We start from the raw sequence: 26,291 nt of genomic DNA, 5'->3' as shown, positions 1-26,291 counted from the left end.
GGCTGTCACTAACATGGAGGAGGCTGAGACTGGAGGCAGGTGGTCTGGATGAATGAGGTCTGGATGAAGTGCTGTTTTTACAACGAGGCATCGTTGCACAGCAAACAACTCAACTCACCTTAAATCAGTTTCTATCCAATACACCAGTATTATGGGTGTCTCAGTTTAACTATATTGGAGAGCCTGTCTTTGAGGAGGGCCTGTAGTTAAGCTCTCCTGGCACTAGAGGGTGGGGTTTGTTATTTCACAGTAAAGGATGAACAGGGTAGGGACCAAAATGCATTAATTCCACATTCAATTTAATTCAATTTACTTAGACTAAAAAGGTAATACATGAGAGAAATCTGGAAGGAGCTCATGTTGGAAAGTGCTCAAAGCACGGCCTGCTGTCTCTACGTAGCTTCTGTCTCTACCGCTCTCTTCTCATCTCCATAGTCGGGCAAATGAAGATGCTAAAATGAACAATTATATTTACATCTATTGATCTGTGCTGTACACATATAATGTATGCTCAGGAGACATGAGCTGAATGTTTAAAACAGTCACATACACAACACAGCTTGTATGTGTCACGTCACTGGGCTTTCTCAGCCTCCATAAAGAAATCTTTCCGTTGGTGATGTAAGGATGGTATGTAACTCTGTCAGTGAACGAGTGGGTGAGTTAACGTTATAGGAGAGACAGAGACAGAGGCTTGATACCCCACAGAACTCAATGCAACTACATGGAATACATGAACTCCAGGTACTGACATGAGTAACTCACAGCAGGTGTGGAACTTGTCATCATACCTATGGGGGGACCTCAATTTATTCCAGTTAGTTGTCTGTCTCTGTCAACCCTCCCATCTCTTTCTCACTCTTCTGTCTCTCTTGCCGGCTCTCTCTCTTTCTCTCTCTTTCTCTCTCTCTCTCTCTCTCTCTCTCTCTCTTTCTCTCTCTCTCTCTCTCTCTCTCTCTCTCTCTTTCTCTCTCTCACTCACCACCTTTTCTTTCTCTCTTAGCGATCTATCAGTGTTGCGCCACCATCTGCGTCATCAGTGACACGCACTTGAGGCTGTGTGTTTAAAAATAAAGATGAAGAAGGAGGAGAAGAGCAGAAGGACAAGGGGCTGAGGGAATAGAGTCTGGGGTCTGGAGGAGAGGAGGATGGGGCAGGGAATAGAGTTTGGGGTCTGGAGGAGAGGAGGATGGGGCAGAGAATAGAGTCTGGGGTCTGGAGGAGAGGAGGATGGGGCAGGGAATAGAGTCTGGGGTCTGGAGGAGAAGAGGAAGGGGCAGGGAATAGAGTCTGGGGTCTGGAGGAGAGGAGGATGGGGCAGGGAATAGAGTCTGGGGTCTGGAGGAGAAGAGGAAGGGGCAGGGAATAGAGTCTGGGGTCTGGAGGAGAGGAGGATGGGGCAGGGAATAGAGTCTGGGGTCTGGAGGAGAGGAGGATGGGGGGGATGAAAGAGGATGCAGAGGAGACTGTTGTCTGGGGTGTGGGCCTAAATGGAGATGGGGGGTGAGTGGGACCAGAAAATATATTTCTCTGGAGGCATCTACTGGCTAGTGGTATTTGAAACAATATTGTGGAACAATAAATGCCCATTTGTAATAGATGGGGAGCGAATTGCAATTAGAGAGAATGACAGAGAGAGAGCGAGAGAGAGAGAGAGAGAGAGAGAGCGAGCGAGAGAGAGCGGGGAAGAATGAGAAAGACCGAGAAAGAGAGAGATAATCACAAAAAGAGAGACAGGAAGAGTAAGCGCACAGAGAAATTGGAGGTTTAAGTGAGAGAAGTGAAAAGCGACAGAAAAAAGAGGGCAAGTCGAGAGAGAGGATCATCACTATGCAGTGTCGATGAATATTTTCACAACAAGAAGAACTGGCGGACGCTTACACCTGCCTTTCAGCGTTAACGAGGGGGATGCTTACACACACAATGTTTAACATACACAAGGCATGTTAGTGTATGTTTGTGCACATACACGCACACACACACCCACACATGTCGAGGGGGCTGAAAGGTGATGTTGTGTAAATTCAGTACCTGAAGTGGAACTGCTTGGATGAATGGATAACGAACAACCACACTTCGTAAAAAGGGGAGTGAGAGAATAAAAGAAAGAATGAGAGATGAAGCACATGAAAATACTAGTACTGAGGAAGGCGCACAGGAGAGAAAGTGTGTGGGTGACACAAAGACCAAGTGTGCAATGAAGAATGCAAGGAGAGTGGAAGATCATGAGAGAGAGGGGAGGGAGAGAGAAATAGAGGGGGGGGGGGAGAGGAAGGTACTAATGGTATTCCACAGGGAAGGGTGGGTGTGGGTGTGTGTGGGTGTGTGTGTGTGTGTGTATAGGTGTGTGTGAGAGAGAGAGAGAGGTATCTTCCATCTAGAAGCCTCTAGATAGAATGAGAGGCAACATATCAAGTATAAAGGAGGGAGGACAGAAGATGGAAGAAGGGGGGGAAGAGTGGACTGGATGGCCATGGGCATGCTCATGGGGGTCAGTGTTATACAAGAACGTGACATCATACACGTTTTAGGGCCAAACAATTACTCTGGAATGCTTTCACAGACACAGATTTCGACGCGCACATTCCATTGTGCTTATACAGTGTACCACTTGAACTAAACCGAACATGAGCCTCAAAGTGCGGCAAATGAATAGAGATGAATGAGCTCTAAATGGTCCGAGCGGACAGTGAGAACCAGGCTGCCAGGACTGCCAGGATGGAGAGATGGGAGAGAAGAGGGTCAGAGAGTTTGTGCAGGGAGGGCTAAACAGTATGACGGTGTGGCGACAAGGCACTGAGACGGAGGACAGATATGGGAAATCGGAAGTGGTGACGCCAAGGGGAGGAAAGAATGAAAGCAGAAAAGTTGCACTGGAGGGGAGGATGTGTGCGTGTATGAAAGAGAGAAAAGGACCGGAGACACAGAGGGAGATGGAGAGAGGATCTGAGCAGGCAGGGTATAAAGAAAACATAAAAAGCTTTTGTCAAAGTGGTATTCTTGGAGTTCAATTAAAGCATGCACGTCTGTGAGTGTGTTTGTATGCGTGTATTTCCGGGTCCGTGTAGCCTACATCTGTCTGCATGAGTGAAAATGTGTGTTTATGTGAGTGTCTTCTCCATCATTATCCGATCCCCACAGGTGGTGTCGCCACTGTTTCCACATCACAAGGATAACCGCATTGCCATTGCCCTGGCAACCCTCCGTCCCCTCACCACTCGTGTGTTTGATTGCGCCCGGTCCACTCTAAACGGGACGCTTCACACACATAACTGGGTAGTGTGACTGTACCTGAGGCAACCTGCTAACACATTCTCACACACATTCTCACACACACACACCCTCTCCCAAACACACACACACAAACTTGGTGCCCCGTGTCTCGTACCACACGTGTGAATTTTTTACATGGTACAGTTTGGGAAATTGCACCATTAAAATAAAATAAAAATGTTGGAGTATTAATGGAACTTACAGTATAGGAACTCCAATTTGACAAATGAGATTGATTTGCCTTATGTAGAAAACTCATATAGTCTCATAAAAAGTATGCACATCTATAGAGTTTACCATTGATAGGTTGAACCCCTTACAGAATTCCCCCCGCCCCTCACACACACACATGCACACACACACATGCACACACACACTAACTGGGGAAGAGGGAAGCCCATGTATGTCAATGTAACTTAAACACATAGAAGCCGTTGACTGTGACTATAACCAGTGCCCACACGGCAGTTTCTTCCCTTCCGCTGTTGGCCTCTTCAACAAGGCCAAGGGACCACACTGACTCAAATGACTTATTGCTTAAAACACACTGCTTTTGCACTGCACCACAACATGGTATCTTGTACATTTGTATTTTTTGTAATATTTGTATTTTTGTATTTTTATATTGTAATTTACGGCAACTTATATTTATCCCACTTAGTACTGCTAGTTTATGTACCCTTAGTATAGTTAGTCCACATATTTAAATTTTAGGTATATGTTTATTGTATGCACCTTCCTGCCAAAGCAAATTCCTTGTCTGTGCAAACTTTCATGGCGAATAAATCCCTTTCTGATTCTGATTCTGATTCAATACATGCCAACCATAGATGCATAGATCAACACTGTTCGATAAGACTGCATTTCAAACACACAGCTGGTGGCGTGGGAGTAGAAAGGGAAAGCCTGTGTGTGTGTGTGTGTGTGTGTGTGTGTGTGTGTGTGTGTGTGTGTGTGTGTGTGTGTGTGTGAGAGAGAGAGATAAAGAGAGAGAGACTTAGTCATGCATGTGGGCTGGAATGTTAGCAACATTGGGTCCAGATCGCCAGAGGAGGAGGTGTGAAAAACAACACAAATGGATGAATGGATGGATGGTTCCCCTGGCTTACTCATTTGTTTATCTGTCTGTCTGACTGACTCTCTGACTGACTGACTTATTGATTGACTGTCTGACTGACTCTCTGACAGGCTGACTGTCTGTCTGACTACTTGTAGCCAATTACCTGAAGTTTCAAAAATGTAATCCAACTTCTGTCTACCTGCATATATGTCATCAGTCGCCCTTCAGTCTTCCTGTCTGTTGGTCTACATGCATGTCTATCCCACTTATTTACCTGTCTATTGGCACTACAAATCTCTCATCTCTTTTAAATCTCTGTCTGTCTTCATGTTCCCTCGTTTTTAGCTAAGTGTGCCTATGCAGTAAGCTACCAACTCAAAGGAACCCCAAAACCTACTCCTAAAAAAAATTGTTCTCTTAGTTCCACCTGCAGTCCCAAAATGAGGGGGTTTGTTATACAATTGGACACAAGCTTAAACTTAATACTTAAGAGTCAATAAGCTTTGGTCTAGTTCTGATTAACTGACTGACTGACTGACTGACTGACTGACTGACTGACAAGATACCCAAGTTGATCTGAGTTTCTGTCCCAGCCATGACACACAAGTGTTGAATTTGAAATTATAAAGCCATTCTGAAGTGCATAATTTTCACCATCACCCTCGTCAAAACCATCAATATTATGACGCTCCTCATTACCAGTAACGCAATCATCATAATCTATTCTGGTTCAGCTCATGCATGACTGTGTCTCGGTCAACCAACACTTTAAATCCTACATCAAATATGTCGTTCAAAAGTGTCGATTTTTTGACTGCCTCTTTCTTTTGGCGGTAAATGGGTCCCTTCGAGTGCTTAATCATATTTCAGGGGTTTACTCCTGGCCTCTATGAATCACATCACCACTATCTTCTTTTCATTCAACTGTTTGACTCTGCGAAATGCCGGAAGCAGACCATACCGGCCTCTCTAAACGCAAGCCAGGAAGTGAGCCTCTTGCCCATCTCCTACCCGTCATCCGCTCCTCCACAAAGCGCAGTCATTACCGGGCACCGTGCCGTTCCTTGGGCCCCCCTTGCTTTATCGGTATCTCCACGCCTCTCTTCCTTTCATTTGTGGTGATGCATCGAGTCTCCTCCTTTCTCTTGTCTGAGACAAGGAAAGGTCTACTAACTGCGATTGCGCGCGCTCAGTTCTCCAAGAATCCTCCCTCCCATCCTCTTTTCGTTGTGCGCCACCCGCCCGCATTATTGACCTGGGCTGTGACGTATGAGAGATTCCACGGTGCCCACTGCCGTAGGCGCTACGACAGCTCGAGTATAAATGGACACCGGGTTCTGACAATCGGCACTCTCTCAGTCGCTCCGACTCAGGAACCAGATCATCAGCAGAGATAGCAGGCATTACTTCGCCCTTTCAGGCTAACTCGCTTTCGACTTTGGTTCAGGATGGAAACCCCTACGACTGCTCGGAGCCGACGATGCTCCATCATACGCAACTGCAAAAGTAAGTTTCATTCGTGTCTCCTGCGGTTTATGTGCACTTAGTTGTCTTGCATACATGTGAGCAAATTATCATTGCATTACGCATTTGATAGGATTGTTGGATCCTTAGTAGTCTAAATTATGCAGTGTTTAATACATTGGGAAGTTTTGGTATTGTGTTGGGAAAAGTTTAGTTCTGTTTCATGTGGCACGTAGGCTATACCTTAAATATGGAACTGGAGTTTGTAGCATTCATTACATTTTGGGGTTGTAATTATCTAATTATGTTTTACCTATTGCATTCCAATTGCACTGTGCGTAATTGTTGGCGCAAATAGAGTGAGCTATCTGAGTTTTACGCATAGACTTTGCAACACCTACACCCACTGAATCTATCCTCTGCGTCATATTTCGTAATCATATGAGGAATTGTAGACGCAGCAATGTTCATATTTTGTAATATAACTCGAGAAAACCTCAGCAATGCTTTAAAATGGGCCTACCGGGGAAATATTTCCTATCTTAAATTGCTTGATTGATGGTTAAAAAGTCCCAACACTAGTTATATATATATTGTTATGTATTCTACACATAGAAAACCAATGTTTGCATACGAAATAAGCAATTTTCTATTTCATTAGCGGGAGTGCAGCGGGAGTGCCTATAGTCATTTTAGCAGCACGGCCGTTGGACAGCTCCTTGGCCGAACGGCCTCTCGCTCAGCCCGCAGTTGGACTAAATTTTCACGGTGACCCCCTTTTTTCCCAGGTGGTCTCTCCATGTGGCTGGTTGTGTGGTTGGTCCTTGGCAAGCCCAGTCCGGCTCAGGCGTGCCCGCACTTGTGCGTGTGCTACCCGACGCCGATGACCGTGAGCTGCCAGGCGCAGAACTTCACCCTCGTGCCAGCGGGAGTGCCCTACGACTCGCAACGCGTTTTCCTCCAGAACAACCGGATTACGGAGCTCAGAGTGGGATCTTTCGGATTTGGAACTCAGGTAAGAGAAATATTATGAAGTAAATAGAGAGACAATGCAGACTGAACTGTTTGAACTGTCAGACAGACAAACTTAGTTTGTGAGTTTTACATTTATTTAGTGCCCTTTACTCAGAAAAAAAATAAAAATAAACCTCAAGTGTTTATTGTGTGTCACACGTTGCCATATATAAATAGCTAGATAAACAAACGGCATGTAGATAAATATAGATCAATGATCAAATTAAACATGATCCCTATTGAACCCTCTGTCCAGGTTCTGTGGCTGTTCTCCAACAACATCACATGGATTGAAGCTGGTGCTTTCAGTGAGCTGAGGGACCTGGAGGAGCTGGACCTTGGAGACAACCCTCACCTGCACAGGCTGGAGGGGGGCGCCTTCCGGGGCCTGGAGAAGCTCCAGAGTCTCCACATGCACCGCTGCAAGCTCAACGCCCTGCCCCATGACATCTTCCACAAGCTTTACAGCCTGCATTTTCTTTACTTGCAGGTAGGTACTAACACACACGAATGCACACACACGGACACACACACACACATATACACCGGACAGACATACATACACATAGAGCATGCTCATCGTGTACACTCATGTCAACACAAAAACATACTCACACACACATAAGATTGTTTTGAGAATGTTGGAAGCCTTCCTCTCCCTTACCCAGCCTCTATTTCCTGCCTCCTTTTAGGAGAACCAGCTCCACTTCCTGCAGGACGACCTCTTCTCTGACCTCATCAACCTGAGCCAGCTCTTCCTGCATGGCAACCGTATCCGCACACTGTCCGAGAACGTGTTCCGTGGCCTGGTCAACCTGGACCGCCTCCTCATCCACGACAACCGCGTGCGGCAGGTCAACCGCCGGGCGTTCCGCGACCTTGGCCGTTTGACCATGCTTTTCCTGTTCAACAACTCCCTGGCGGAGCTGCCCAGCCAGGCTCTGAGAGACACCCAGGGCATCGAGTTCCTCCGTCTCAACGACAACCCCTGGTCCTGCGGCTGTGAAGCCCGCTCCCTGTGGGAGTGGTTCCGTGGCGCCCGCGTCTCCTCCTCCGAGCTGATGTGCTCCTCCCCCTCCAATCGCCGTGGCACCGACCTGCGTTTCCTGCGCGAGATGGACTTTGCCCCCTGCCCCCTGCCCGACCCCGGCTCCATCGGCGGCTCCACCACCACCACCTTCAGCACCAAGACTCGCTGGTGGTTCTCCAAGAACAAGCCCCAGTCCGCCAGCAAGGGCCTCTTCGAGAAAAGCTCTGAGACCATCAAGGCAGCCCCCTATGGTGGCAAGAGTCCCTCCTTGACCACCTCTGTCAAGTACGAGCTGGGCGAGGAGGAGATGGCGCTGCCAAAGCTGGAAGCCGAGGAGTACTGGGCCAACTACGGCAACGAGGATGCGGGCGCCACGCTGCGCTGCTTCGAGCTCGAGTGCCCGCCCGACTTTGACCTCCTGCCCCCCTCGTCTGCCGCCGCCCCTTCCTCCACCCCTCCCACCCCCTCCCTCATCTCCCTCCTGGCTCTTGCTGTCCTCTCCTTCACTCTCAATCTGCACCTTCTATTTGGCTGAACTCTTTAGTTTTGTCCGATGCCCTTTTTAGGACAGCGAGGACCCATCCACCTCCCTGTTGAAAACTCTGCCACCCCCCTTTGCCTAAATGTTGAGAATATCTTACCTCAACAGCTCTGGAGATAGGGGGGTATAGTTAGAGAGATAGAAACATCTATCACACACAGGGCTATGTACACACTACACTGGGCTGTTGAATGTTAACAGCTAGGGCTATAGGACTACACCACCAACAGGTGCAGGTGCTCAACTATGACCCTTGTGATATCACAACGGTCAGAGGTCACACTGCCAGTGTTGCCATGACAATCCTCAGTGCTACTGCTAACTACTACTACTACTACTACTACTGTTGTAAATGGTTCTCTCGGTGTTGTCACTTAAACTAAACTTCCTAACAGTACAACTAAGATGACATAGGTTCAACTAGCTGCTAACGACAATAAGTACTGTTAGCATCAGCGCTACCGCTACAGTTTCGTTGATAGCTATACAGCAGCCATAACTGCCATTGTTGCATTAACTGTAACAACTGAAGATGTAAATAGATTCATTGACATGCTAGCTGATGTTTACATACCCACCAAGTCTGCTGTGAACATTTCATTTAAGCATATTCTTTCTATTGAAAGAGTGAAGGTGATTTTGTGCAGGGCTGAGCAGAGAATAAAACAAGTAAGGGATTTGGATTGAAGGACAGTCATTCAGAGAGAAAAAGAGTTGAAGCTAGATAGGGAGTGGTAGGATGAAATCAAGAAAAGAAGAGGCAGAGTGAAAGCTAGGGGGGGAGAACGAGCATGCAAGAATGCTGTTGCGATTCTACGAGGAAAGCAAGGCAGCGGGGGAGTGAGGGATGGACAGCAAGGTCAGAACAGGCAAGAGAGAGTTATGAAAAGACTGAAAGAAGCTAGAAAGAAATAAGAAGATGGTGTACGCGACAGTGCTGGCCCTAGACACTGAGACAAACGGAGAGACAAGTAATACATTCATTGCATCAAGCATTGTTTTATTAGCCATTTAATCATTTCGTGTTTTTCACCTCTTGTAAATTTTATGTCATCTCGGAAGCCACAGGGAAATAATGTTTCCTGAAAGGCTCTGATTGGTGATTTCTGTATGTCATACAATTGATTGTTGACAGAATGTGAGTTTACGAATGAGCTGTCTGGATAAAAGAGTGATGGAATATTCTAAATAACCTTGTGAGACATTTCTTTGGGGACATCTCCTTCCTACAAATATGACCAACATAGCGAGTACACTCACATCTCGGAAGGCTAAAAGAATCTCAAGAACCTAAGAGAACGAGACTCTCATCTCAAAAATATCCTTGCACTTCTCACCTTGTCACCACCCTCAGCCCTCAATCCTTCTGCTTTCAACTGAAATGTGAGCAAGACAATACATGACATTGAGCAAGAAAAGTGAAAGGTCAGAAACTGGCCTCATTGGCACCCGAAAAAAGGGAGAGAAAGAACTGGAATTAGGGCGCGGGATGACTAAAACGTGACAAAACATGTCTGAACCGAACTCCAAACCCACCCTTGGGAATAAACTGACTAACCAGACCTTCTGTTGTCCTAGTGCCGCCCACAGGATGGACATCTGTGGTTGGAGACTGGGGGAGAATGGATGTATAGATGGATGGATTGAATAATAGATAAAGGTATTTGCAAACATATGGATGAATGGATGGATAAAAAACAGTCTGGCAGATTATTCGATAACTAAGATGCCAAGATGATGAGGTGATTCAGTGATGGACAGACCGACTAGGGACAAACTGTCCGGACAGACAGACTTGTATATGCTTTTACAACTAAGTATAACCAGCAGAAAATAGATCAGTCAGACTGAGAGAGAGTGAATAACGAGGGGGAGAGAGAGCAATCCGATTGGTGTAATGCTGGGTTGACGTCAACTGGAAGTGACCAAAAACAGGCATCCATTCAACTTCACACTTCCATCACTTCATTCACTTCCCCATCCCTCTTTCCTGCTTTTCCTCTCTCCTATCATCCATCCTCCCAGCATTCTCTCTTAGTCTTCACTAGGCTTCATGGGAGATCGGATTTAGGAGGCGTGATGACGTCTTTACTTATTTTCGCCTCTCCTCTCGATTCTTTCTTTTTTTCACATGCTTTCGTGTTCACCTGTTCCTTTATCTGGTCACCTCTCTCTCAATCCTTTTATGAAGAGTTGAGTGAAGAGAGGCAGATGGAAAAGTAATATAGAATGGGTGGGAGAGAGAGCAGTTCCTCTCTCTTATGAAGCTTGTTGCCGGTAGGTGGGAAGGGTAAGGACAAGATCTGGGAGAGTAGGAGGCCAGCGAGGCGTATACAGACCCACACACAAACAAACACACATATACATACATACCTACACACACACACACACACACACACACACAGACCCACACACAAACAAACACACATATACATACATACCTACACACACACACACACACACACACACACACACACACACACACACACACACACACACACACACACACACACACACACACACACACACACACACAACTAAATGCAGGACAGACAGCTCTAATGGTTATGTACTTGGAACATGTTTTGGTTTTATTTTAATAATACTTACTTGGAGCTTTTTTTTTTTCAGTATCAGTGAATCAACAGCAGACTGTTCACTAACAAGAAAATAGTCCAGTAGTTCATACTGAATATACTGTATCTCAAGTCTCCTGACTATGTCAGAGTGTTTGGCCTTTTGTGTACATGTCAACCATGAGGGTGAGGTCAAACTGGGCCTTGGTGCTCTTTAGCTGCCACAACAGTAAGGTCACTTTCAGATGACCAAAGCACCATTCAACATAGCATTTCAACCCTGTGTGAGTTGTTTGTATTTGTTTGTCTCTGTATGTGTGTGCATGTGTGTATGTGTGTGTGTGTATACACACTCAGGCAAAAGAGCATTTATTGTTTTTGCTCGTCTGTGGGATTGATTTGTCAATCTGTCTAATCTCTTTATTGTAAAAGATGAGTAGAAGGCAACATGTGATCATAAATAAATATGTACATTTATTTGAAGAAAAAAAATCTCTTTGTGTGGGTGTTTCATTTTAAGCCCTGACTATCATCCAGATACTGTTACTGAAGTCCAGAGGGACATCCAGCTCACACATACACACAAATACACACACACACACATACATACTATAGTTCCAGGCAAATATCTATCTTAAGTTAATAGTAACCAATAGCAACACACAGGATAATGACATACCAAAAGATTGAAGCTTATGCCCTGCGGGACATTCTGGAACACACAATGCTGCTGCACCAATCTGCTCAGTATACACAATTGGTGGCCAGAAGTCATTACCAAGCAACACACACACGTCTGCACACATGCCACACAGGCAGCTCCAAAAAGCCTGTGCCTAGCCATTATCTTTGTCTTGTTTCTATATCTCTGTTGATCTCTCCCTTCCTCTCTTTTTTCTTCCTTCTCTCTCTTTCACACACTCCCATTCTCTCACGTGTCATCCACTTCTTTCTCACCACCTCTTTCTATTGTCTCTCTCTCTCTCTCTCTCTCTCTCTCTCTCTCTCTCTCTCTCTCCATCTCTTTCTCTGTGTTTGGGCAGATGGTGATGGTTGAAAGCAGCTGTGCAGGGTAGGCACTGCCAGCTTTGAGTGTGGCCAAAATCAAACAACGCACCTGTAACATGACACCAACACGTGACAGTATATACATATCCACAGGAAAGTAGCTGTACAAACTTATCATCCATGACTAACACAACAGCTTTCCAAGTCTATATTAGGCAGGGGTGAGGCAACACTGTGGAGGGACACTGTCCAGCACCCTGATTGGATGGGGCAGACTGAGTGACGCAGTGACAGCACGCAGGATGCGTGGGCATTGATTGGATGGCGTCCATGCCAATCAACGGCGAGGCAGTGAGATCATTTGTGAGATCACAGAGGCCGGGCCTCTAGAGGAAATATGCGTACTGATGTGAATATTAATGAGTCTGAGTAGTGAGTCAGAAGAGCGGGTGAATGAAAAAGAGAGAAAAAGATGGAGAGGACAGAGAGAGAGAAGGGGGGGATGAGGTAAGGTGGAGATAGGGGTGTGTCTCCAGGCGTGATTTCGCAACACAAGTCTGTGCGTCAACAGTATGATGTACCATAGAGATAATGCAACTTGCCTGTACATTCTATTCATAAGCAGACACACAAACACTCACAGCCAACTAATTTTAGCATCTTCTTTGCATCTTTTTTGCCATGTTTTGTTGAAAAAACACCCACGTAATTTTGAAAGATGTTCTTCTCTTGTCTTGTTCTTTCCATCCCTCCAAACTGTAACCCTTTACTGCTTTCACACATCCCTCCCTCCAACGCCGTCATCAGACGTCACCGATCCTCCTCTCCCCCTGCGTCCATCGCACCTTTCTCTAACATCTTTCTTTTCAATATGACACTCAGATAATCACAGGTTGCAACATGTTAAAACTTCTCCTTTTTGTTTCTCTCTCTCTCTCTTTATGTATGTGCAGGATGACTCACACCGGGCTCTGATCTAACTCTACCTGGTCTGTTTGCCACTTTGTTATTTCTTTGTTCACTTCATGTCGGCGTACTGTGCCCTCGTCTCTCTTTTTTCCTCTGCCGTTGGGGATTTAATTAGTGCTTGACTCAAAGAAAGGAGAGGAGAGTTGTGTCTCGCTAACAAGATCTCCCTCAAAAAAGCCTTTGATTTGGATCTTGAGTATCTGTATAAATGCCGCACAAATCCATGCACACAGACACAAGCACACATGCACATTCACATGCACCCACACACATGTACACTCAGGCAAATGTTCATCTGACAATGTGTCACCATGAACTTTCTGACAGTCCTCCATGTACAAGGACATCTGACTGTCCCCTGCATGTCACTGTGAAATGGCATACATTTATGGAACAGTTTAATTTTGCACAGAAACATGAAAAACACACACACACACAAAGAACGCACTCCAACACACACACCCCCCCGAAAAGATGCCAAACTGTTGCAGAGGAGGGAGGGAGGCAGCTCAAACATGGGGGAGAAAAAGAGGAGCAGCAGAAGAAATGTGATGTTTTAGTCACGTAGTTGGATCCTTCTCTCAGCGAGAGAACATTTGGAGGGCTTATGTGCTCACGCACACAGACACACAGGCATACAGACACACACGCACACAGACAGACACACACTCACACAGGCACACAGACACACACGCACACAGACACACACGCACACAGACACACACGCACACAGACACACACTCACACAGGCACACAGACACACACGCACACAGACACACACGCACACAGACACACACGCACACAGACACACACTCACACACTCACACAGGCACACAGACACACACGCACACAGACACACACGCACACAGACACACGCCCGCGCTGGCAGTCTTTGGTGTCGTCAGAGCGCCCGCTGGGAGACAGACGTTATTCCTCACGTCACTGTCACACAAAACGCAACACACACACGTGCAAACTCCGCACACGTGATACACACACACAGACACACACACCTCACGAGGCAGGCACACTCACACCAAGCTCCAAAGCCTAAATAGCCTAAGACTATGTCACAAGATACGCATGAACAACTGTGCTACAGTGTATTCCAGTGATATGATATTGCATATTGCATTAGATAACTAGGTAATGTGTGCACATTTTGTTTATGTGCGTGCATGTGTGTGTGTGTACATTATGTGACGTATGTTCACTGGCATTGTTCTTCAACCTCTAAGCATGTCTCATTACCAGAAGTTCATCGAGTTCTCGATTCACTCCCATATAGAGTAATTGGGATTAATCAGGTATGCTCAACTCATCTGTGCTTTATATGGGTCTGAGAAAGTAACCTTACAATGACTTTGATGACATTCATGCAAACTTCTATAACATAAGGATTGTACAGGAGAAGGTACAGTGTCACTCCAATAATCAGTCACGTCATGGACTTGCCAAGCAGTGAACAGATGACTTAAACCATCCGCCCCTAGAACGCTTTAGGTGGGAAACAAAAGATTTGTTAGGAGAAATGTGACAGGCTTGTCATTGTGAAAATGAAATGACATGAATGAAAGGCTCCCCCACCCCCTCCTCTGTCTGTCTGTTTTGCTAGCTACTATTTCTGAAACATCTTGTGTGACTATCTTCCCTGCCATCCTCACCTCCTCACACACCCCCCCCCCCCCCTTCGCTCCCACTGTTCAGCTCTCCCTCTCTCTCCGGTCACACTCCACTGCTATTTTCACTCTTTCTCTCTCCCCGTTTCTCCACATCCAAGTTTCTGTGAGACTCGTTAGTCGAGCCTACTCCGATCCTGCCCATGGCGCTGTGCAACCACTCCTGTCAATCTCTCTGCCTCTCCTCTCACTCTACCACTCTCATCGCTGTATGTATGTCAACTTGTTTTTGCATCATTTCAGTCAACAAGGTATTCAGGTGTGGGTTGTATTGATCCTTTGATGAAACATAAACTATATGACAGTCAGGAGGTTATTCCATCCCACATAGCTCTAACCCAATGTAACACATATGCACACACAAACACACACATCTCCCTCCCAAACACAGGACGGCCAGGAATCGCATCTGTGACAAGAGGATTATGTCACCATATCTTTGTGAATGATGAGCATGTGACACTGCTCCCCTTCGACCTCTATCTGCATCCATTTTAGAACCAGTCCTGAACCGCTCTTGTTTCACCTCTTCCTCTCTCTCTCTCTGCCCGTGCCCCAACAATCTTGCCAAAGATCTAGATAGATTTAAATTGATGGAAACATAGGCAATATCCCAGAATAACAATCTCCTGCTGTAGGTGACATGTTCATAGAAGTCTTCCTCTTTTAATGGAATGCAATGCTACAGTTGAATACATTTTTGCCATATTTATCCTGTGACAATTGGGACAGTGTGCTTTCAGGTGGAGACACTGCAAAAAATTGCATAATTTCTCACTCTTTCTCTGAGTGTAAAAATAATGTTCAGCTGCATCATCATGCTTTTTTGGGCTTGCCTGGTCTGACATTTTTCATGATCCTCTCTGATGTCGACAGGTCCTTCAGTCTGTCCGCCCCTCCACGACTCATCCTACTGCAGAGCTTTACTCGTCTGTCAGTCTATAGTGCCAGCTGAATTTGGCTCATTTTCTCTCTCTCTCTCTCTCTCTCTCTCTCTCTCTCTCTCTCTCTCTCTCTCTCTTTCACACTCTCCATCTATACATTCGTTTTAATTCTTCAATACTTTATTTAATGTTTAACACTAGTGCAGTGTGCTTTGGCGTCTCACGAGATCCATGGCTCCATCTTAATGCAGCTCATCATGCGTTTATGCATTTATTATTTCTTTGTTGTGATAAGCTCATCCAAACAATTTCACACCCTACGCTGCAAGTACATGGGTCTTCAGCAGTATACCTGTTTATTTTCTACTTCATACAGTGCCAGGTTTGCAAGATAATTGAACCACAGACACACACACACAGATGTGTGCTATGACAGTATGATGATTGCGTTCCCTTCTAGTTAAACGTTTCTGTAGCGCCCTCTATTGCTTGTACTGTTGAACTGAAACAACACTATCTCTCAGTACCATTTACAGCTCATCATGGTGAAGTCAAGGGAGATGGTAGTTGACTTCAGGAGGAAGAAGGCACTACTGACTGCCTGTTGTCAATCCAGGGATGCCGAGGTGGTCCACCCAGAATGTGTACAAGGGTCAGTGCTGAGTGACTCTGAACCGTGTATAAACATTAAAGAAATAATGCCAATACCAATGGAATTGCAGGTATTTCAGTCTATGGGTTAAATCAGATCAGGAATGGTGAAAGTAAGGTTAAATTAAAATTAAAATTTAATAACATTGCAATTGAATGAAATCAATTACAATTACAAGGCAAACATGTTACAAAATGAAGGTTAACTCTTATCTACTCTACCTTGATTATTGTAAACCAGAGAGAGAAAGCAAGAGGTGAGGAAGGAGAAGGAGTAGGACAAGCCAGAGCTGAGGAGAAGGCCTGCCTCAGGAGATGAAGAATCCCCCAGAACAATGGTTCACAATTCCCTTCATACACAACAAGATCAACCAGTTGCTTAATATGACTAGCAATGCAACAGTTAGTTACACAATGAGGTGTGAGACCCATCAAGCAGAGACTCTGTCCAGCAACTCCAGATTTGAGCAAATGAGAGGAGGGGCAGGGTGACAGCCAGCCTTACACAACTTTCAAATGAATTTGGGAAGCGCGTGACAAACTAATTGTTGTAGGTTGTCCTTGCTTAAGGGTTAAGAACTAACAGGTAAAGGTTGTAGGCTACTGATCACAGTCCAACATCTGTCAATATGAAAAACCTTATACATAGACGAGAACAGAGGAAAGTTGTTGGCGACAAAAACGCCATTATTGTGCGTCAATTCGAACACTCAGATAACCCAGAGGTCCTGCGCATTTTTCAAGACGGACTGCATGAGATGATTCCGGACACTGCATTTAGAGCTTTAAAATATCATCCTGAAAGTATGTCCTTGTATGTCATTATGACACGTAAGTGAAATCAAGATTATTATTTTTTCTGGCCCGTGTAGGCCAGTTTGTCTGGACAGTTTGTTTTTGGTTCCAAAATAAATCTTAACATTTTGAAAAGGCCATAAGGGCTTGTAAAACAAACCATAGAATATTATTTGTTGGTTCATTAAGAAAACGACACGCGTTGTCTTTTTTGACAGACATGGACGAGGACACCTTGTCACCACACAGTCGGTCCGATCGCAAACCTTAAAACTTTTAAATTTTGCATTTAGTTATTTACACTGCCTGGGTTAGTTTATTCTTTATTGCCCTTCTTCATACAGACTAGGCGTACTCTAAAAATTCAAGGATAATATGGATGCTTAGACTTTCCGATATGTTATGCCAAATGTTATTCCTTTGGGCATGATAGTGAAAGAAGTCTTGAAAGAAAAGCAATGGCATTTCGTATTAGGCAGTTTGAGTCCAGTGATATTATGACAAATTACAGTATATACATTTTTCATGTTGTAATTTAAGTTGTTAATGGTTTCCCTTCCAGTTGTGTGTCTTATTGCAACAAAATCTTGGTGCTTGACGGCACTGGTGCCTATCGCTGTCCTGTGCGCGAGGTACTACTACAGCAGGCAAATCGCCCTAGGTTACCTGGAGATTGCTAAACGCACTGACATGGGAGACATCGAGGGATGTTATATGAACACACCAGGTAAGAGTGAGACACTATGTTGAAAAGGTGAATACAAGTGAGAAGTGCACGTTGGAGGTTGGTTTAAATTTTAAATTGTTGTAGAACAGGATGCAAAGAAATGGGAATGTACAGTATGTAGCCTATTAACTGAGCATGTTCAGCAGGCCCGGTGCGATAAGGATAATATCATTTAGGAATAACTGCTTTAGCCAACATGAATTGTAAAAAGGCCAGATATCTCCCATTCTCTTCCTGTCTCCTATATTTCAGACTGCTGCCTGTGGGTTGCAGTCCAAGGGGACAGAGTAATAGGTGTGGTAGCAGCGGTCAGTCACCTGAGTGGAGATGGTGCTGTGGAGCTGAAGCGTATGGCTGTGGACCGAAGCTGTAGACGGCGCGGGGTCGGCGAATTGCTGGGTCAGAAAGTTCTAGAATTTGCTTCAGCTCGCGGAAACCCTTCGGTCGTTTTGGGAACCACCTCATATTCGCCAGCCGCCCACAAGCTGTACCAGAAATTGGGGTTTCGGTGCAATGGCGTAACCAACGGATATACGGTACCCGGAGCAAGACGCTTGGTTCTGGAATGGGTGTTCTACTGGGTCCGGCATCATCACTACCACCTGGACATGCCTAAGGCCAAAACAAACACTCATGGACAACACTAACTCTCTTGACTTAACCTAGTTTAATATTATGAATCAGTAAGGAGTATAGAAGTTTGAGGATACAATGTCAGGTTTCACAGTTTTTCACAAATAATATCCTTGTCTTTCAAAATGGTTTCTTGTTACCAATGAGTGAATTCTGCTGATGGACTGTTGTCTCAGGGGCTGGAGGCCCCCCAGATGTTAACTGTACCATGCTACATCTGCCAAGGCATGATAAGGGACAACAACTCCACCCCACCCTGCCCTGATGTCAGGACCTCCTGTACCTCTTCCTCTCGCCCCTTACTCCTCTCACTCTCTGTCATGCATGTATGAATATGGAAAAGGCGAGAAAACAAAAAAAATATTTATAACAAAATGGAATGAGGTGTGTTCTACAAGAAATAAATGGATCTGCAAGAAATAGGTGCTATAGGAGAACAGTTGTTTGTGTCATCGGTGTTACAATTTCCTCTTGTGTTCAGTTTTGTTCTCTTTAAGATTTTGCTTTTGATGTAGTACACTTTGAGAACACAGTCTGGTCTGGATTACAAAAGCTAAGTTTTATGATTAACATTTATTTTATGAGACTTAAGTCCAGCTGCATAATGCTCACAGTGAGATGATGGACAGAGACAGTGCTGACTGAGATCTGGTGAGAATAAAAGGGAGGAGAGATTAACAGAGAGGAGGAATGGTGCAGAGTGAATATGTTGACTTTGTTATTTATATGTTATTTATGTATATGTTATGTATATGTTGTAACTATACCTCAATAGAACTCTATAGACTGTTCATTCTATACAGTTTAACCCACGCAGAAAATTCACAACTGTAGGAACTCCTTTTACAAACCCACTCTCATTCTCGAGGTGTGTTCTGCAGAAAATCAATGGATCTTTGAGAAATAGGTGTTCTCTCTGAGTAGTGACGTTGATGGCATTAGCTACTGTACAGCAATTACAATGATTTTACTAGCAGATTAATAAATATGATGCTTAGTATATAAAGTCCTGCTTATTTTGTAAATACTTTATATTTTACCTGCATCCATTTACATGTAATAAAATCTCTCCAAAATTGCATTTGTGTGTGGAATTATGTATACTGCTGAATACCTTGATCCATGCCATAAAACAATATACCACACAAAAGGGAAAACATTTTATTGAAGGCTTGCTTTGTGTCACACTGCCCTCTTGAGTTCAATGCTGTCAAAGTTATTTTCAAGACTCAGTTTAGGACTCCATAGATATGTGTGAGGTAGGACACACAGAGAGTAAACAGTCTGGACAGGACAACAGCTGTTGGCTGTTGGTTAACATTTATTACATGCTATTTTATCATGGTCAGACTTATAGAAAGCATGCATGTTATTCTCAGACATTATAAATTAGAGTTAGTCTTCCCCTCTAGATACCCTGCCCCCACCTTGTATAAGCTAAAAGCTTACCTTGCTGGGTGAAGTTTTTGCTTGATGTTTATCACACCTCATTGTGTAATTGACTTAATTAATTTGCATTGCTATTAAATATCATTTTCATGTCACTTTACTTTGACCATTATTGCTCTAACTGAACTCAATAACTACATCTCCAGTGTACTCAAAACTTAATACTAATGCACTATCCAGTTGACCCCTCTTCTGTCAGACCAAGGGGCTTAGTTTTGGTTGTTTGGCCAATGTAAAAAAACCTTAAACTAAAGGTTACATACTGTGCTGACAAACCAAGCCTTTACAAACTTGAGAAAAAAAAACACATCAGAAAGTCTGAGGAAGTAGATGACCAGCACTCACACTCAGACGCTTGACACAAGCTCACAAAGAGAGATGAGGCACTGAGACTGTCATTGTGAGAAAAGTGAGTGAAGATGTCAGAAGAAATCTATGCAAACACAGATGAGATTGTAGCTGAAGCTTATTCTAAGAAGAAGAGGACCATCAATATGGATGATGACATTTATCAAAATGTGAAGACCTCCTGTCCCAGCACAAGAGAAGATCCATCTACTGCTCAGCTATCAGGTAATATTACACTTCTGACCTATACATATTTTTGGTCTGGAACACTGTAGGAATCTTTGATCAATATTTACAGTTACTTGTATTCATTTAGCAGACACTTCTACCCAAAGTGATGTACAAATTGCATATAGTAAGTGCAACAGATAATTCAAGACTTGAAGCGCACAGACACAGAGTAAAACAATAACAATCTCAACTATATATCAGAAAATATCTGAAAAACAACAAAAGTAATAAAAGAGCACATATTTGAGACTTTATAGATCCTACTTGTACATATAAACTAATATTCAGGTTGTGGTCCCTAAACGTCCACTCCATCCATACATTGTCATCCACATGTTTATTAGTCAGCTAACAACAACATGTTCAGGTCAAATCAGGTAGAAGTAAAATTCACCATCAGATGTCTGTTAAGAAACAGCCCTATCATTTTTACTAGTGTATAGATATAGACATTAAAAGAGGCAGGTAGTGCATATCAGCCAGAAGCAGTGAAAGATACTTTGTGGTCTGTACTGTTCCTTTACTATTGCTGCTGTGCGGGCTTTACAAGTCAGTAGCACCTCCACTAGCTTTGTACTTCTGCTGCATAATTAGCTTTACAAGCTTGCTTTGAAATGTTTCTTGTTTTCTATAATGCTGTTTGTATCCTATGGTTTTTCAGGTAATATAGGCCCTTTTAGGCAGGTAAGTACTGTATATAGGCCTCTCGTTAATCCAATATTTTCCAGTAGCTTGCTCTTAAATGCTTAGTGGGTTTTGTAATGTATATACTCTTAATGCACATATATTTCCCTTCCTTTCATTTAAACTGTTGTATTTATTTTATGAATTCACTTAATTATTTTTTAATTTTTGTTTGTATAACATGTAATGCTTCCTATAATGTAATAATAATTCATGCTATGTGTGTGCTTTGTAATATGTTGGCACCTCACATTCCCCAGGAGAGTGCTCGATCGTCTCATTTCAGAGAGGTCAGGGATGATTATTTACAGTTCTCCTATATTGGTCCAAAGCAGATTTTTTGCTTCCCTCTGGAAAATTTGTGTCAAACATAAGTGTTTGTATTCCCCCTCCCCTCTTTTCCCCTCTTAAAGCGCATTGTATTGCCATCTGGTATGAAATGCGCTATATAAATAAAGTTTGATTTGACATCACATGGGCTGATGTTTTGAAGTAGGGGTTAAATTCTGGTTCGTTTTCTGCATGTCTTCCCCTCTCTTTCTCTTCTGTATGCCCTATATATTCTTCATATATCAAAACATTTGTTAAGAAAAGGAAGCTTTTTTTCGACATGATAGATGTGCTTTTTTACACTTCCTTCAAACAGTTAGCTCTGTGTTTTTGGTTTAGCAGGTGTTAAAAAAAAGTACTACATTTGCAGTTGCTGAAGAGTTATAGAAATCTACTGGCAGCATGGTTTACCACAACTTGAGGAAGTTTCACCGTACTGCTGGGCAGTACATTTATCATGAAAGGGGAAGGTTGCTTCCGGTGTTAACTTAGTTATATACTATTTCAGTCTTAAATAAAATGACGCTACAGTGCTCTGGGAGAACACTGACAGATTAACCCAAATCTCAATTTGATTATGGGTGTTTATATAGCATTCCTCAGAGATTTTGGTCCATCTTGACGTGATAGCATCACTAAGTTGCTGCAGATTTGTCAACTGCACATCCATGATGCGAATCTCCCATTCCACCACATCCCAAAGGATCTCTATTGGATTGAGATTTGGTGACTGTAAAGGTCATTTGAGTATAGTGAACTCATTTTAATGTTCAAGAAACCACTTTGAGATGATTTGACCTTTGATACAAGGTGCATTATCTTGCTGGAAGTAGCTATTTAAAGGTACACTGTGGTACACTGTGGTCACAAAGGGATGAACATGGTCAGATCGTTCATGCAATTCCCTTCATGATAAATTGGCTAGTTTACACTTCCTTCAGCCTGTTAGCTCTGTGTTTTTGTTTTAGCGGGTGTTAAAAATGTAATACGTTTGCTACTGTTGCTGAAAAGTTACAGAAATTTACCGGCAGGACGGTTTATCGCAATGTGTGTTGCCTAAAAAGTACTTCCTGCTGCTGAGCAGCAAATTTATCATGAAAAGGGAAGGGTGGTTTCACTGTTTTCAAGAAAATGACGAATGCTCCTTATCAGCTGCTGTGGTATTCTGCACTGGGAGAACCCTGACAGATGGTTCTAGATCTTTCTATGATTATGTGTGTTTGATATGGGGTAGCAATACATCAGTATGAATGTCAAAATGTATATATGTTTTACTTTGGATTAATTCTACAAAATTATATATTAATAATAATGATCTTACATGCTGAGTCCAATACTTATAATGAAACCCTGTGATTCAGTCTCTCAGCAGAGGGGGAGGAGTCCCTACAGAGCTGCTGTAGTGTGTCTGGGTCTGCTGTGTGTTCTCCTGCTGGCTGGGATCACTGGACTGGGCCTCCACTGTGAGTAGGATGGGTTTCAACCTACACTTTTTCAGTACTGGTGAACCATAAATAGAACTAGACCTTTTTTATGTCACTGTAATGATACTGTAATTCTGTAATTCTCTTTGGACATGAGGTTGTTGTCTAATAGGACCTGGTTCCTGTACATCAAATCCTCTGTTTCTCTTTTTCAGATCAAGGGTTCAGAGGTCAATATCATGCTGAGGTGAGAGACCAACAGCTCCGATACAGTAACTTGACTGCTGACAGAGACCAGCTAGAAAGGGAGAGAGACCGTCTAGAAAACAATTATAACACCCTGACTGCAGAGAGAAAACAGTTGAAGCAAGAATCTGACCAGCTGAATGAAAGAATCAGAGGTAAGCTTACATAAGTTGTCATTAATCAGTGTTGTGATTAATGACACAAGTCATTTAGCATGTTCTTCCTGGTCTGATTTGTCACATGATCTCCATGTCAAAAATATATAGTTCTAGAAGGTCCATGTCCACAAGGATGGCAGAGGTTTAGCTCCAGCTTTTATCATATCTCCACTGAGGATAAATCCTGGGCTGAGAGCAGACAGGACTGTAAGAGCAAAGGAGCTGACTTGGTGGTCATAGACAGCAGAGAGGAACAGGTGAGAGCCAACCATTTCAATTGATGTGATTACCTTGACAACTCTGAGCCCAACACTGAATCATGTAATTATCTACTTTAGACCTTTCTCCAAAATTTTGGAAAACGAGTCTGGATTGGTTTGACTGATGGTGAGATTGAGGGGACCTGGACCTGGGTGGATGGAAACAAACTGATCAATCCATCACTAAAGTAAGACAACAAAACCTGTTGCTTATAAATGTTCATTATGGTATGACTATGATGATAATGTGTGGTGTTCTCTGTGTGTGGATTGTAGCTTCTGGGATCAAGGGGAGCCGAATAATGCAAACTCAGGGGAAGATTGTGTTGAGTTTGACCCCTCTAGAATGGCTTGGAATGATATGCCTTGTGCTAAAAAATTGCATGCGGTCTGTGAGAAATAGGCCCAGGTTTTACAGTTGGTCTATTGCTCTCTTTTCCCAGTCAGAAAAGAGAGGAACAACATTATCTGCACTGTCTTTTTAGATAATCTGTTGTAGAAAGACAACAATTGTGGTTCTGCCATGTGTATGGATTTTTTAACATAATGTGTTCATCATTATTCCTCATAACTTGTCTGTACATTTATTATATTTCAATTTGACATTGTTTTCAAGTAGCCTACTACGACAACAGCATAATAGAATAACTGAAATTCAGTTATGGCTTTTGATTTTGGTTTGTGCTTTATTTATCTGAGGGCCATAGACTAATACCGGCACAGTTAACATTTTGAGTAAAATTAAGAACAACAAAACATTCCAGACAATATGTGACCCGGGAAAACATGCTTTGTCAATACAAATTAATCAGGCCAACTCTTGTATGAATCAAGTTAAAGTATGAACTAAATAGGCATTTGTGTGGCTGGCTGTGACAGTGATGGTGTCCAAACATGCTTTGTTTTCAGTTATTTAGCATTTGGCATCACTTAGTCATTTTTTAATGATTTTGAAAAGCATGCGTGGTTGCCTGTCGTAGAGTAGCACATTTATATTTTTATATCAATATATTGGGGGGGACATTTTGACCAGATTTGAATATTGGGGGGGGGATGTGTCCCCCCCAATATGTATTATGATTACGGCCTTGACTGGCATTAATAAAACATATTCCGCCCTCAGTGTCACACTGGCCAGTTGTGTTCAGTTAAAATGTCAAAATGTTCTCTTCAACATTTAGCTTAAAACATAGGTCCATGTAAGGTAGGACACTATATGCCTGCACACATGCAGTACATGACAGCTATGTGTGTGTGTGTGTGTGTGTGTCATCAGAGACTACTGCTACAGTATCAGTAAGCTGACATAGAAGCCACATTCAGTACCACAAGTGGAGTTTAATCACTCAGTGATAATCATAGTTATTGCTTTTACAAATATGTCCTGTTATTCTTATAGTTCTGTTGGGTTGAATCACTCTGCCATTTAGACTTCACGTTCTGCTTGTACACTGATTATATATATATAAAATGAAATTGTATTTAAAAAAAAAATCTTTTTACAAATAAATAAGTTGAGTCAAGAAGAATTACTTGATAAGAGTATATCGTACAAAATAGTATCAACAATTTAAATCCTAAAAAGTTGCAAGATGCATCAGATTTTAGCACAGTTTGCGACTACAAATATTAAATTATTGTTTGGCTAGCGGCTACCCTGCGAAGACATGCTGTGCACACAGGGGAGAAGTGGAGACAGAGATCCACTTCCTGTAACACTGTGTGTGTTTCTGTGTGAGCATGTGTGTGTGTCTGTGTGAGCATGTGTGTGTGTCTGTGTGAGCATGTGTGTGTCTGTGTGAGCATGTGTGTGTGTCTGTGTGAGCATGTGTGTGTGTCTGTGTGAGCATGTGTGTGTCTGTGTGAGCATGTGTGTGTGTCTGTGTGCTGCTATAGCTCATCCTGCAAGCTCACAGAGCCATATGGACCACAGTGTCCTAGACTGATTCCTACACTACAATGCATCCTAGACCCTAGGACCTTCATCAGGAATAATACTTACCTGTGCTGTACAACAATACAGGTAGGTACAACTCTGTGGTAGAACATATCACTGTAGATCAAGAGGTCACAGGTTACAATCCTACACCTGTATGTTGCTTTAGCATTGGTGGAGAGCTACAGGGTGGAAGACATGGTGAAGAAGAAGGGGCTGAGCAAAAGAAGGTTAGAAACACTGAAGACTCGAGGGCACTGAAATCAATTCATGTTGTGTTGTAGTGTTCACACCATCACAGAAACACTTTTTCTTATCTTTCAAACTCTTTCATGAATGAGTTGGCCTGTGCAATGCAAGACTATACTGCATGCTAACCATAAACGCAATATGAGAGTAAATGTTTACGTTACTTTAAAATGTCATTTTTTGTTCTTGCACTCTTTGCTATCCAAATAAATGGAAAGTAATGATTCTAGTGTAAGGCAATTTCCTGTTGTGAAGAATTATAAGAACTTACAATGATATTGAATACACACAGAGTGACTGAAGTTTTCTGTCATCCAAGTTACAGCTTTAATCAGAAGATATAATGATGTACAGTCATGGCCATAAGGTTTGGCAATAACAAATGTTGTGTTGTCGGCTGTACAGAATATACTGTTTCCTGAGGGCCTCCCCCTTCAGGTCCAGAAGGTTCTTTAGTCATGGAAATGGAAAATATAAATATAAATTCTTGAAGAGACAAACATATAATATTTTGTCTGTTTTGGTGATATTTAGATTTTTCTTTTTACATATATATTTTGGCCTGCAAAACTATTACTTTTCAAATATTTGAGAACTTCAATTTTGTTACAGTAAGAATCATTTGATGCTAACTCTGACTGGGAAAGTGCCATGTATGAAGCTTACTCTGGT

General features: G+C 43.1%; 3 protein-coding genes across 3 annotated transcripts; all 3 read left to right on the top strand.

Moving 5' to 3' along the window:
- Positions 1-5,781: 5,781 nt before the first annotated feature.
- Positions 5,782-8,376, top strand: rtn4rl2a (reticulon 4 receptor-like 2 a). The gene is made up of 4 exons (XM_067250924.1): positions 5,782-5,839; positions 6,586-6,812; positions 7,068-7,301; positions 7,504-8,376. The coding sequence occupies exons 1-4, from the start codon at positions 5,782-5,784 to the stop codon at positions 8,374-8,376; spliced, it is 1,392 nt and encodes a 463-aa protein (XP_067107025.1).
- Positions 8,377-16,778: 8,402 nt separating this feature from the next.
- LOC136957028 (N-acetylaspartate synthetase-like) lies at positions 16,779-18,318 on the top strand. Its single transcript, XM_067251118.1, has 3 exons — positions 16,779-16,980; positions 17,507-17,671; positions 17,924-18,318. Exons 1-3 carry the CDS (start codon positions 16,779-16,781, stop codon positions 18,316-18,318), a joined length of 762 nt encoding a protein of 253 aa, XP_067107219.1.
- A 4,370-nt stretch (positions 18,319-22,688) lies between these two features.
- LOC136956423 (CD209 antigen-like protein C) lies at positions 22,689-23,837 on the top strand. The gene is made up of 5 exons (XM_067250319.1): positions 22,689-22,809; positions 22,986-23,171; positions 23,283-23,431; positions 23,513-23,622; positions 23,711-23,837. The coding sequence occupies exons 1-5, from the start codon at positions 22,689-22,691 to the stop codon at positions 23,835-23,837; spliced, it is 693 nt and encodes a 230-aa protein (XP_067106420.1).
- Positions 23,838-26,291: the final 2,454 nt, after the last annotated feature.

The sequence above is a fragment of the Osmerus mordax genome, chromosome 14 (assembly GCF_038355195.1).
Source record: "Osmerus mordax isolate fOsmMor3 chromosome 14, fOsmMor3.pri, whole genome shotgun sequence".
NCBI classification, from domain to species: domain Eukaryota; kingdom Metazoa; phylum Chordata; class Actinopteri; order Osmeriformes; family Osmeridae; genus Osmerus; species Osmerus mordax.
This window is presented reverse-complemented; position numbering and strand designations above follow the sequence as displayed.